This window comes from Ipomoea nil, unplaced genomic scaffold, assembly GCF_001879475.1.
Source record: "Ipomoea nil cultivar Tokyo-kokei standard unplaced genomic scaffold, Asagao_1.1 scaffold1407, whole genome shotgun sequence".
NCBI classification, from domain to species: Eukaryota; Viridiplantae; Streptophyta; class Magnoliopsida; order Solanales; family Convolvulaceae; genus Ipomoea; species Ipomoea nil.
This window is the reverse complement of record NW_017617835.1, coordinates 6044068-6058536: the sequence shown is the minus strand read 5'-3', so window position 1 is coordinate 6058536 and position 14469 is coordinate 6044068. Positions and strand designations below refer to the sequence as shown.

At 32.4% G+C, this 14469-nt stretch overlaps 1 protein-coding gene across 7 annotated transcripts; it reads right to left on the bottom strand.

Annotated features, from left to right (window-relative positions):
- Nucleotides 1-5069: 5069 nt before the first annotated feature.
- LOC109186771 (trehalose-phosphate phosphatase A-like) lies at nucleotides 5070-9824 on the bottom strand. Of its 7 annotated transcripts, none has more exons than XM_019336897.1 (12): nucleotides 9572-9824; nucleotides 7249-7719; nucleotides 7012-7152; nucleotides 6855-6926; nucleotides 6659-6778; nucleotides 6493-6549; nucleotides 6274-6375; nucleotides 6112-6189; nucleotides 5953-6022; nucleotides 5716-5786; nucleotides 5537-5629; nucleotides 5070-5437 (listed from the first exon to the last, which is right to left on the bottom strand). In XM_019336897.1, exons 2-12 carry the CDS (start codon nucleotides 7537-7539, stop codon nucleotides 5396-5398), a joined length of 1137 nt encoding a protein of 378 aa, XP_019192442.1. In that variant the 5' UTR covers nucleotides 7540-7719; nucleotides 9572-9824; the 3' UTR covers nucleotides 5070-5395. The 7 variants fall into 7 exon arrangements, with proteins under 7 accessions (XP_019192442.1, XP_019192443.1, XP_019192444.1 ...); XM_019336898.1 differs by having other exon boundaries at nucleotides 9575-9824; XM_019336899.1 differs by lacking the exon at nucleotides 9572-9824 and adding an exon at nucleotides 7979-7998.
- Nucleotides 9825-14469: the final 4645 nt, after the last annotated feature.

Below are 14469 nucleotides of genomic sequence, written 5' to 3'. Positions count from 1 at the left end.
AAATAGCTGGATAAGCAAATCAAGCTAACTAGGCCAATCCAATCAGAATGACCAAATAACTTAAAAGTTTTAGAGTTAAGAAAAAAAAATTTAAATTTAACAAAAAAATAATAAATTTGATCGTTTAAACTCAATAACTCAACAAGACTAACCCAAAACATAACATATTCTCCTGATTGACATTTCTAATTAAGAGACTAACTTTTTTCTTAAATAAATCAAAGTATAGACCATAGGATAAAAAGATGGAGTGAAAAATGTTTGAATATTCAAAAAGAATTTGAGTTGGGAAAATAATTTATTTTTACTCTCAAATTTTATTTTTAAATTTTATTTTTTTAATAAAATTTTGATATTGATATTTTAATTGAAACTCACAAGATGAAGATAATTAACTAATCATCAAATGTCAATTATATCAAAGAGTAAAAGTGATGAAGTATATATATATATATATAGTAGAATTATTTGAGTTGAGACACTTGTCATAGGCAATGAGGGCCGAACTTTAATAATGATTGGTCGAAATTGGTGGCCTAAAAAGCGTTGCGGCTTGCAGTTTGCGAATGACCTCTCAACATAAATCAACCACTAATCTCGTACGTTTCCTTTTTCTTTTTTAACGCAACATTTGCCTACATCTCATGTGCCATGTGGGCTGCTTATTCAGATACTTCGAGAAATCAAACATTATATAACATGATGTGTTTTACATAATTATTTTTTGAACTAATGTATTTGCAAATTTGATACATAGTGCATGATATGTAGCATCATTTTTATGTCATGATTTAATGAATCTAGATAACTAATTTTTTTATTCTCACAGTCTTATAAGAGGATAAAATTTATTGAAAAATACTCGGTAAAGTAATATGAGTTTTAACATCTTTTAAAGATGTATCTCTTAATTGATCGAATGCAATCATGTATATATGTAATAATAATTGGATTGATCTCAATTTGGTGCATTGATGCTATTTTTCACGTTAAGAGGTGTAGTACAGTAACTTATAAATAAGGCTCCTATCCTATAAATGTACATACAATATTCAATTAAAACAAATTAATTTAATCCTTAAACATTTATTAATGTCATGTATCTTGCGGGATGTAATTAATCCAAATAAATTTTGGTCTAATTTTTTATAATACATGAATTTATACTCTCAACCTCGTATTTAGTTTTAATTTGAAGAAACATTATATATTATTCTTTTTTCTTTCACGTGAGGTGTTTAACTGTTTATGTTATGAGTACTTTGCGAATTGTGATTAGTTACTTGATGAAATAATTGTAATAATATATTTCTAAATTCTAAAGGAAAAAAAAGTGTGATGATGATGGGTCCCAAAGGCAAGTATAATTGTCGACATTTCTTGCATTATTGTGAATCCAACAAAAAAATAATAATGTTTGAAGCCACATCATCAATGTCCAATTTTCTTAGATAAAATGATTAAGCATGGGAATGATTCACATGTGACCAATAATTATATCCAAACTTCTACTAATCATGCTTTGATTGTAATTTCCTATTAATCAGATTAAGACTTGTTATGTTTTTAATTCACTCCTTCAAGGTTTCGCTTGCCTCGTTAATCAATAATCTATTTTGTTTTTATAAGTAATTCAATTTAATTTTTTTCTCACGAAATATTTAATTACACAATTAAACAATGAACATACAATATCTCTATTTCAATTGATAAATAAGTTCACTGCAACAAATTATGTGAAACAAGTGCAAAACCTTCAAACAAATAAGGACCAAGCTAGTACACTACTAAACGAGATTATACAATTGGGGAAGTACAATATCAATTGTTACGGGTGCATCTTGTACCAGATACAAGTAAAAAAGTTTTAAGAATATTTGTATTGTTTTGACAATATCTTGTATAAACGTACTCAAAACTATTTCTATTCATTTTAAATTATATCTATCGCGTGTTAAAGACAATAAATTGTATTTATCACGTGTAAAAGACATCCGTTGTAGGTTTCCCTCGTTACATTCATATATACGAAGACATTTCGAAAGACATGCATCCCCTCTTAACAACGAATTATATTGTAGTGGCGCGACCACATTGAATTTAACCAAACCCTCTCGGTCAACCTTTTGCGAATGCAAAGTATTTTTAGTACGATTTACCTTTCATACGTGATTTGTGGGCTATTATACAGTAACATAGTTTATCAAGTGATTTGTTATTTATTATACAAGAACAAAATTTATCCAGTATATATACATCATCTGATAATGATTATAATTTTTTTTGTCAGCCACACACGAAAAAAATGAAATTAATTTCATTGATTAATCAACTTTGCTAGGAATCATGAGATTCTTGCTGGCGTTGGAAATTAAATTGTTTGCACATCCAAATATATGAATATGGGACCCAAGACCTAAATTATTTATGATCAATAATAGTGTAAATGTGAATTATTAAAGCGTAGATAGGTACAGATCGACCACATATCCAAATGAATGAAAATTGAGTAGCCAACGACCGAATGGTTAATATTATGAGCTGAATCAGCTGGAAAGTGATATATATATATATATATATATATATATATATATATATATATATATATATATATATATATATACACACACACCACTCTACACTACTCCACTATCTACTTGACTCCTGTCTGCAAATCAATATGTTACACTACTACTGATGGGACTTGGGAGTGATGGAAGTTTAATTAGCCTTTAGACACATTCCTAACTCATCACAATCAACGTGTATGGGTTTTGTAACTTTCGTTAACTCGAGACACTAAACTTTGATATATAATATAAGTCACGATAAATAAGATGTCTAATATAAGTTAAATAATAGTGTAGTTGTACGTGTATGATGCGTGAGCAGTGTTCCAAAAATCGACGCCTAGACGTTAGGCGGTCGGCCTCCTAGGCGTTTTAGGCGGTCCCCAGACGTCTAGAGGGCGCCTAGCGATTTTTTGAACATTGTGCGTGAGTGTTAATTAGGGTAACATTCAACTACAAGTAAAGTCTAGTCTAGTCTCTTGTGCGACGATAACGTTTTTAGGCTTGAGCAATGAGCATGCTATCTACATTATTAAATGCCATCCAACACTTGTATAAATAGATTTGAGTTGCCAGGTCTAAACTCTAAACTACTGTCAAATTATGCCGTGCAACCGTGTGCACCATGCATAGTGTACACGGTTGGAAAATGGCATCGTTTAGATTAAAAATGATGCCATCTGACTTTTAAAAAAAAAATATTCTTGATTGTCGTTAACGGCATTATGCCGTGCATAATTTGAACTATATATCCAGAATTAATGAACTATATATCAACACCGGTTACTGGTACTCTATTTTGGCTTATGGCAGTTCGATGCGTCTGTGTATTCAAAATGAATGAACTATATATTCAGAATTAATGAACTATAAATTCAGAATTAGTGAACTATATATCCAGAATTAATGAATTATATATCCATAATTAGTGAATTATATATCACGAATTAATGAACTATATATCCAGAATTAGTGAACTATATATCCACACCGGTTACTGGTACTCTGTTTTGGCTTATGGCAGTTCGTTGCATTTGTGTATTCAGAATGAATGAAATATATATTTAGAATTAATGAACTATAAATTCAGAATTAGTGAACTATATATCCATAAAATGCATAATACATGAAGAAGTAGACCTCAATTTACAATGGTGAGAAAAAAAAATGATTGGTGGAGTTAAACGGTGCCACTAACGGCACCGTTACTCTACCATAGTGAAACGGCGTCGTTCGCAACCGTCTGCTAAACTACTATATTGGGCTTGATATGCCAATATACGTAGATATGGCTAGTTGGATTAGACTTGAAATCAATATTCGAATAATTTGTGAATGATTCAAATTATTTTAATTTTAGTATTTTTTTTTTATTATTTTTCCTACTTTACCCTTTGAGGGAGTGAGTCTCATCCCTCCTATGTGTATTTCTCATATTATTTTCAGTTAATAGCATTGCATTGTTCCTTTAAAATAAATAAATAAATAAAAATTATACAATAGTTATTATTACCCAAATTATCAACTATACTTTAAATATAATATGAATTTCACAATTATGATTAAAAAAATTATATACTATTATTTTAAAAGATATTTCAATATAATTATAATTTTAATATTTAATATTATTATTGTGTGTCTATTTTTACGCATGGCGCATAAAAAGATCTAGTTTAAAGGATAAAAAGCAATGTTAGCCTCTTAATTAATGGTGAATCATCATTTTGTTTCTTTGTTATTATGCGTACACAAATATTTTTTCAAGTTAGGCTGTTGTCAAATTAGTCTCTTAATTATTGCAAATTTGTAATATTAGCAACCAGTTTAGGACCTTCAAAAAAGCAACCAGTTTAGGTTGCATCTTGCATGTTACTATGTTGGTAGGCCTATGGACAATTGAAAGATCAATTTAGTAATATCATAGAGCAAATAAGGATGACATTTGTATTCGCTTGATAGTGAGACACCAAATCACTAATAACTAATACGGAGTAATTAAGAAAATACTCTGCAATAATTTTTTAATAGTATATAATATATTAATATTCATGTTCACTATATCTACGTGCTACACCTTTTCTTTCTTTCTTTTTATTTTTTTAATGAGGAAAGCCCAATTTGTGCTCACAAAGGGCCTGCAATGAATACAACATTGAAAATCTAATTATATATAAAATATTTGAAGTATTGTGTCTTATGCAGTTATGCTTAATAGTCCCTAATTAAAATTTGGACAAAATGTTCTTACCATTATTAATATTTGATGAAGTATTGAATGATTTAAAAAGATGAGATAAAATTATCTCTTTAAGATATCTTGTAAGTGACAGGTATACAGGAAGCTGATGAGATAAGACTTCTTCTTATCTTCATCCCGATAGATATTAAACAACTGTAATATTCTAGATACTTCTAATTCTTGTATAAATGTATAATTGGAATTGTCCATATATATATATATATATATATATATATATATATATATATATATATATATATAAAGTCATTAGTGAATTGAAAAGCAATAGTAATATTCCTAGTTTCCTACATTACCCTCTCCCCTTTGGGAGATCAGAATACAGAGGAAAAGGGCATCCTTGGTGCAACAGTAACAAAACAAAGAAAAGCTATAGACATTAGGAAGAATCAAACTATCTAAAACACTTTCCTTAAAGCACCTCAGCTCCTGTTCCTTAGTAACACTTTACAATTTTGATTAGAATAAGATTTCTTTAGCAAAAAATTCTAGTATCATCATTCATTACTAAGTTTAGTCTTCCATTACTGTCATCAATCATTTATAGTGAGCGCTAAACTTCTGTTCACTTCTTCCACGTCACCAGCAACTTCAGAAACTCCATTACCTGCAAAGTCGCCATCGAGGCATGAATACCCGACAGGAAACCAGAAGAACGAAACTAACTAACTAACTAACTGATCAGCGAGCAAAACATTGGTTATACCTCGGATGGATCCCGAAGAGAGTATGTTGCGTTGCTCTCCTTGGGCGTCGAAGAAACCAGGATGCCATATCCTCGATTTCCAACTCTCAAGAACTGGGAACAAACCAGGATACCATTCAGTTTCGAATGTTTCAAGCATGTGTGGTTTAAGTTTCAGATTCGGGTATGTTTGCCATTACCTTAAACGCATCTTCATCTGTTCGATCATCTCCAATGTATATAGGGAGGACATCATCGCAATCTTCTAGCCCTGCATCATCATATAAATGATGGTGTGCTTTGCATAGTCAAACAACCTATTAAGAACAGATTCTCTAATACTAATCTTTAATGTTTGTATTGTACTATGTTTTTCCATACTAAAGAACAAACTACCGGGCATAAGTTTATGCATCATGCAAAGGAGACAAACTCACCAAGTGATTCAAGTAAGAACTCGACAGCTTTCCCCTTGTTCCAATCGAGCACGGGCCGAATTTCTAAAACCTGGAAAAAGAAAAATCGAGTACACTGTACTTTGTTACAAGGGGGTGAAAACAAAGGATACGAAAAAGCGAATCGTGTGTATATATTACCTTGCGACCATGTGTCAATCGCAAACGAGGGTAGTGTTTCAATAACTGGTTTACAGATTCCCCGATTGTTTCCCAACTCTACAAACGATGCAAATCGTGTAAGCTTTTCATCAATCAGTAGATAGTGTCATACACAGTTTCGGAACACTTATTTTACCATACCTGTTCCTCTACGTTTCTATAGTGAACCGAAAGACAGAACTTATTGTTTTCAACGTTCGCTCCAGCAATGTCTCTGGTTATCTCGACAAGCAATCTAAAAACCTGAAGTGTATGAGGAATTATTAAAAAATACTAAAGAAGAAGAATACAAGAATGATTATTAATAAAATTAGAATTAAATGAAAAGGGGTTCGTCTAAAAGGAAAGACGATTACACACCTCGTCAATCATTGGTAAAAATTCTATGGCGGGCTGGAAAAGAGCAACTTCCTTACCCTATGTTCACAAAAATTAAAAACCGTAACACCATATAAGTACAGTCACAAATGGGAAACGAAGATCGCATCTCTTCAATCAAGATTAGTCTAAAAAGTAACGGTATTACCTGCTTGTCAGTGGAACTAATGCATTTATAGTCATTTGTAACGGGGTGCACAGGCCCCATAATATCCATACCATGACTACCAGCGTAATAAAGTTCGGTTAGTCCTACAAACTCATATACCTAAAGAAACGAAAAAGGTTATCTTAGAGGTGAAATTACTGCAACGGGAAAATATATATATATGGCAGCAAGCTACCTTATCACGACTTCTCCCACTAATAATTGCTGTTGGAAAATATTTCGCAACGTTTTTTACAGCAGCTCTCATCTGAAAGCGTTTTATTAGGTATCAAGATTAATCCCCCAAAGAAAAATGACGAAACTTTAGATGTTCGATAATAGCTAATTCTCACAGCATTTGACATGAAGGCACAATCTGGATTGTCAACGATTGGTGATAAGGTCCCGTCATAATCCAAGAATAACGCTATCCTCTTTCCTTTTGCATAGTTCGTGATTTGCTCAAAGGATGCGAGTGCCGATGGATATCTGAGCTGTTAGACAAGAAAGAAACAGAAAAATTGAGCTGTTTGGTTGACAGAAAGTGTACACAAGGAAAAAAAAAAAAAAAGAGAAAGGAATAAACGTACTGTCCAATTGTAATAGAGAACATCATTCTCGTTCAATATGTGGTCGATACTATGATCTTTATTCCTATTCTTGTGAGTGGGAGAGGACGATTTCATCACATCTAACCAAGTGTTCGACTGTAAGTCATCGAGTATTACTGGCTTCATCATCGGGATTGTAAGGAACAGCTTATGAGAGAAAGTTGTACCGGCAGGAGAGTAAGGCAGAAGAGAAGCAATGCCTATCCTCGAATTGTTCACGGGAGCAGCATCAGCAATAACAGGGGATTTACGGTTCGAATTTAGGTCCATTATGGCCCGAACTATCGATAGATAGATATACAACTACAAATTTACTTCGAAGATGCAAACTTTCCTTCCTAAATCTTTCACACTTTTCAACCCCACTTGTATCAATACATTCGTTAATCTTACTTGACCATCCTGCCCCCTCGTTCACCGCAGTTTTTTAAGCAGTCGGGTGGAAAATAACTGCAAAAAAAACACGTTCCAAAAAGAAAAGTAAAAAAGATGAACGTCAAAGATTAACACCTAATCATATGAAATAGAAGAGTAAACCTCATTGGATTCAGAACCCATTTTGATCTAACCCTTTCTGAGACAATCATGAAGTTCATATGTCCAGTAAAGGACAACGAGAGTCGAGAAATAACTTCCAAATTCAAATGAAAGCAAATACGCAGATGCAAGTTGATTCGTATAAAGACTCAACAACAGATATTATTATCACCTCCGATGAGTGAATAGGTCGGGGAAAGCAGTCACAACGAGGCGATCTAGACTAATGACTAATGCAAAGGGTATATATCATATATGCACCCACATAATGTGGTCCAGAACGCTGATATTTGGCACAAACAATTCGAGCAGTCAGTAGTGAAAGGAAACAATAGCATATGCAACCACATAATATGGTCCTACCCAGGAGTATGGACAGCATTATTAATATGGACCCGTCGCAATAATTTTCATAAACAAAACAAAACCATGACATGTCAAAAAAAGGAAACTACTAAATTCTTATATCCCCATTTTCTTGTTGCTTTCAGAATATTTCGTCCCCACCATAACACCTTATACTACAATCATTTCGTTCCAAAGCCATTACATAGATTCATAGAAGAATTCGTGCATAATTGCATATACTATTTCCTTCCTTTTATCAGTTTTGTGGGTTACAACCGTGTAAGTGAGAACGACTCGGATCAACAAAACGCCCAGTCGCAATCATGTTAACAATCAAGCAAAACCATTTGCCAATTAAATAAAAGTTTGAAAAAGATGTATACATAAAATTCTTTGGCAAACATCACATCAGTCTAAATAACAAATAGCTCTATCACTAACATAATAAAACCAATGCTAAGAATATCTGCCTTTGCAGCTGCGAGAAAAAACAGAAATAACCGAAAACTTATTAGCTATTACTATCCTTAACCAGCACCACAAATTAATTATATTCTAACATATCTTACAAATGACTCAGCAAATGACAAATTGTTGTTGTTAAATAAACATCAAGCTAAAGAACAACCAAATAAGAGTACAAGAAAGCCCTTATCACCATCAAGATTTTTGAAATTTCTTCATTTATTCCATATTTGGTTCACCAAAGAGGAAAATAAAAAAGGAAAAAAAAAAAAAAACTTGAAATTTAACTTACCCAAATTTCTAAGAAAATTATATGCTGAGTTGCTGACAAACAAAAACATGGATGAGTAAAAAAACAAAAAAAGTTTGAGGCTTTGACCAAAAAACAGAGAGGTCAAACGATGAAACCTTAAATCACACAGAACCAGAAACGCAGAATGCCTACTCCAAAAAGAATATTGAACGCTTATATAACCCAAAGTTTCAATTTTTATTGTCTAATACTATACCCACAATGCATATATGCATCTTTTTCATGAAATGTACGATGTGATTTTATAATTAGATACAGACAGGAATAAATTAACAACAACAAATGAAAAACAAAAACTTCCCAGAAAAAAAAAAAAAAGTACATCAGAAAATCAAAAAGTTGCCATTAAAAAAAATTTAATAACTACGGAAACAGAAATAGTAATGACGGCGGAGCACCTGAATCACGAGCTGGAATATGAAAAGAATCACCGAAGCCGAAAGCACAGAATGAAAAAAAATGGGAATGAATGCGGATCTAAATATAAAAAAGGTATTTTCCAAGAGAGAAGGGGAGCGGGGAACAAGGATCAGACAAAATCATCGTGGACAGAACCAGAACCCAGAAGCCCAAAGAACAAGAGGATTGATACAAACAAAAAACAAAAACAAAAAATCGCAGAGAATGACGTCAACTTACCACCTCCAGAGAGAAAAAGGCAGGGAGAGATTGTGATACGTATGTGCAGATTGAGAAATTGTCTCAAGTAAACGCATTCATGGGGGATTGATACGTGCAAACGAAATATATATAACGGAGTATGGTTATATAGAACAGAGGGGAAATGGACGAGGGAATCGCAGGTTTGACGACCTTAATTTTTTCAGAGGAAACGTGTCCCAGAAGAGATGGCGAAGAAAATAAAACAGAGAAGATGGGCTAGCTACCGCCAACCTCGTCATGTTTTAGAGCTTTACCTACGATTCTACGAATAACTTCCTTTTTTATTTTTTTTTTTGGTATTTTCGCAATTACTATATAATGGTGTGTTTAATTATGGAAGCATATTAACTCATAATGATGTTACGTTATTTTACTTAATTAACTTACACCAATTAATTTATAAGTAATCAATTGATAAAATATTGTATTTTCACAACGTGATTTGGTTTCATTGGAAGAAAAAATGTTATTGATTGTATAATATATATAAAATATGTCTGCAATTCAACCCTTTTATAAGAAATTATGTGCCAACATTTTCACGTATTACATGTAACCCATCAAAAAATAATCAAATCGCACACATGCACACTTGAAGGAGCTAGCATACCCAATAAAAAAATTGTGCCCATGTGTCACATATGTCTCATACAAAAAGTAATGAGCTCGCACATGCACAAGTGAAAAGATGTATCTAATAATAATAATAATAATAATAATAATAATAATACAAGATATTATATCTACATGTTGCACATGATCCCTCAAAAAATGATCAAACTACACACGTGAAATGGTGTATTGATCATATAATATAAATGTAAAGTTTAGATACCAATTTAACCTTTTAATTGATATGAAACACGATTAAATTAATTGAAAGATTTTTTTTCTATAAAATTATTGACTAAAGATAAGGTTTCTTATTATCTACTACTCCGTACTTCTTATTTAGTATTTAGTACAACTAGTATTTGTATGCCAAATTTAACAATAAGCAACCAAAGAAAGTTTTGTCCTATGGTTAAAAGTTAAAACTTAAAACCGATATTGTACTTAGAGAGTAATATATAGAAATAATAATAATAATAAATCCAATGGTTAAAACATAAAACAGTAGTACAAAAGTTTCACGGCTTTTCGTCGTTTTCCTTCCGATGATACATGGTCAAGAAGGTGGGTCCCGCAAGAGAATCCGGGAAAAGACAGACGACACGTGGAGCGGTAGTTTGTGGCCAATGAGCTTCTCCTTTGCCAGCTGGCATAGTAAGAAAACAAACGTGAAAGCACGGCCAGGATTGCATCCCATCCCAAGGTATTCTTTTTATTATTTTTTTAATGTAAAAACTTTAATGCGTTGTTTGGTAAGACATGAATTGTATTACAATTCTATCACAATTCTTTGACTACTCCAATTATAATATTTGGTTGGAGAGAATTATATTTATTTATTTTGTTGAGTTACAATTCAATGATTGTCAGAAAAGAAAAAATGGATAAAATGACATTACTACTCTTAGTTATTATTATTATTATCATTATTATAATTATTATTATTATTATTACAAGTGTATTTTAGATTTTATATCACTTATTTTTACAGTCACAATAATTATATTCCTCTCTATCAAACAACGTATTTTGAATTCATACATTATTTCCATTTTTTTAATCGAATTACAATTCCTTTCTATCATAATTCCTTCATTCTCACCAAACGCCCGGTTAATAGTTAAAATATAGTATAAGATGTGCCATGCGTATAATTAGGCCAATTTTATATATATCTCTCGTTAATAAAATTAAATTAAATCGATGGTCTTGTATTCTTGTAGATGCTAATGAAATTAAATTATTAACTTTATTAGATTTATTAATTAGTGAAGTTGTACCTTGAAAGTAATGTCACATTATTTAGTGAAGCCAGTCGGACACGATGATGTGCTTATTGAAGATGTGGTGTATAGATAAATTTTTAAGTTAGTTAGATTCATTATATTCTTAAAGAGTGAGAAGGTGAGATTAAAGTGTTTGTTGAATCTGTGAGGGGGTGGCCGGGCAGCGGCGGCACGGTGGGGTCCGGCGACCCTCCGTCCATGTTTGGCTGTTTGTGATAATACAAACGACGACGCTACTTTAATTGGTTCGGTGCTTTCTTGCGGTGTAGCTGTAGTACACCTCCATCCCTTAGCTTTCATGAATTGTACGTTGAAATGACTAGACTTTGGTGTATGTGGTGCTTCCTACCTCACCTCCAAAGTATCCCCACCTTTTGTCTTTAATCACCCATGCATTCTATGGCTATGATTGCTCATTTCAATATTGGTATGGATATTTTTAATTATCGAAAATCGAATTTGTTCTATAATCTAGACAGTAATTAAGCACAATATTTCAAGTCTAACGATCAATTTAATGAAAGATCGATTCAAGTCCAATTGATTAAGACATATGTCGATCAGCTCAGTATTTCAAATAGTAGGCTCAATATCTCAAGTCCAACAATTAGCTTTTTGGAAAAGCGATCAACTCAAGTCCAGTTGATTGGAAAATATGCTGATCATATCAACTTGACTTACAAGAGAGCCCAAATTAAACAACATAACCGACCTATGCCTATAACATATCTTCTCTCTATCTATACATACCGTATCATTACATTGTGTGAATCTAGTTTAATTAATTTACGCGGTCAATTGTTAGAACAATACAACTAAATAATTAACCTCCTGATATGTCACATCATATCAGTGATTGTCTCTTTGTTTTATTCATAGGTCATCCCTAATAGATGGATCTTCACAGTTTTTAAGAACAACAATGCGGATGGACGTGGAAAAGAGAAGGAGAAGAAAGAGAAAGTTTGGGTATCTCCTGCAAAACAATGGTTTTTATCATAATGGTGGGACCCACCAAAAATTAAAAGAGATTAAAGCTGCTCGCGTGCGCAGCAAAACAAGCGCCTAGCGGGCGCATGCACTCCACGTGCCCGCTGGGCACGTAAACCTAAAAAATCTATTTTTCATATTTTGTTTTGCTTTTTGATTTCTCCCTTTTTCCCTCCTCGCAATTTTCACTTTCCAAGTCGCACCTGTAAAAACTTCTTAAAAACCTCAACTATTGAGAACGCCCTAAGCTAGTGACTTTTTCTTGGGTTTTTTTTTTTTTTTTTTTTTTTTTTTTTTTGTGGGCCCAAAGTTAAGTGGATGATATAGAAGAACGAGAGAGAAGACATTTTGATCTCCCGCAAAGTAATGGTTTTCTGTGGATTCCAAGGAGAAAGAAAGAGAGAAGGCATTTCTTTTTGTGTCTGAATGTTTTTTTTTTTTTCTTTTTCTTCTTCTCTCTCCCCCCTCTCTATCTTACTTGGCTTCTTAAATATTATGCAAAAGACCAACTGATATATTTGCTCTAATATATCTTCTTATCGATCTTACTTGACATAAAATTTCTACAAGAAGTGTTACACACTTACACTATACACCCAAAAATAAAAAATCACAAGAATAAACCTTTACCATATATTAGAATCGAGGATTGTCTCCTTGTTTATTTTAAACAGATCAAAATATATCTTCATATGTCTTCACCTAACAAAAAATAATTTCTGAAAATGTGTTAGATTTATACCGGAACAAATAAACAATACACGAGAGGTGTGCATTAGAGATGGTACACAGCTACAGATGGACTAGCTGGCTAGCTGAAGCTTCACCTTAGGGGTTTACAAAATTGAGGAAGTTTAGACATGCAAAAGACTTATGGCAAAGATGGTGGACCAAACTGAATCAATTTGACGGACAAAACCACTTTCATGGAACTAAGAATACGACAATGTTTTATCATAAGGGGGAGAAAAGTTAGACATGTTCTCAAGTATTCAACATCAACTACCAAACCCCACCTCCAAATACTATGAATGAATGGAAGTATACCATATACGGAGTATTAGATTATGTATTGTTTATAAATCACCGTCAAAATATATTATGAGTTATTTATCTCTGACTTAGTATTTATTTCTAAGTTTATAAAAAAAAACAAAAAACAAAAAACAAAAAAACATGTACAATATTGATGAGTTATACTATACATTAGAGGTAATCATAATGCAAGGTAATTTAGGATTGAACTGCCCTTGAATCAGTTCAATTCAAAATAAAAATTAGCATGACCTGAACCCCCGAGTTAGGGTTTCCTAGGCCTGGATTGAGACAATTTTAGAGAGCTAGCTAGTCTCGATCCACCTATATAGAAACTGGAAGTCCAAACTTAAAAAATTCATAGTGGAGATCAGGTCCTGAATTTGACTCTCTTACACGTTTGAAACTATATTAGATATTTTTTAAAACCACAACAAATATTAATTATTACTCGCTAGTACAGTGCATTTTTATCCCTTTTTAGCCTAATTAATAATTTTCCTTTTAAAATTTGTTAATCAGTCCATAATTAGAAGAAAATGGGTATGCTCTGCTGGATAATAAAAGCGTCAATTCAATAATTGATTAATCAGGGTTGACGGACATCGTTATGCTGTTATAGAATCTTTTTGTGTATATCATAATCAACATTTAAAATAATTCTCGAATGTTACGTTGTAACATGCATGCACAGTTATGTTTTTGCATAATTTGTGTCGTCAAAGTCCGACCAAAGAGAAATGGCCGTTGAAGTTAAGTTAATGAAAGTTCCACACTTCCATGGACACATATTTTTATTAAATTTAACTATAATAGTTGCTATCGTGTCGGTGATCTAGAGCTACAATCCTAGGTGCTACCGTACACTACAACATGATTAGGTCGAATAAAAAGTTTAACGAAAGATAATTTACTGCTCTAAAAGAGTTCTACTACAAACTCCCAAAATTT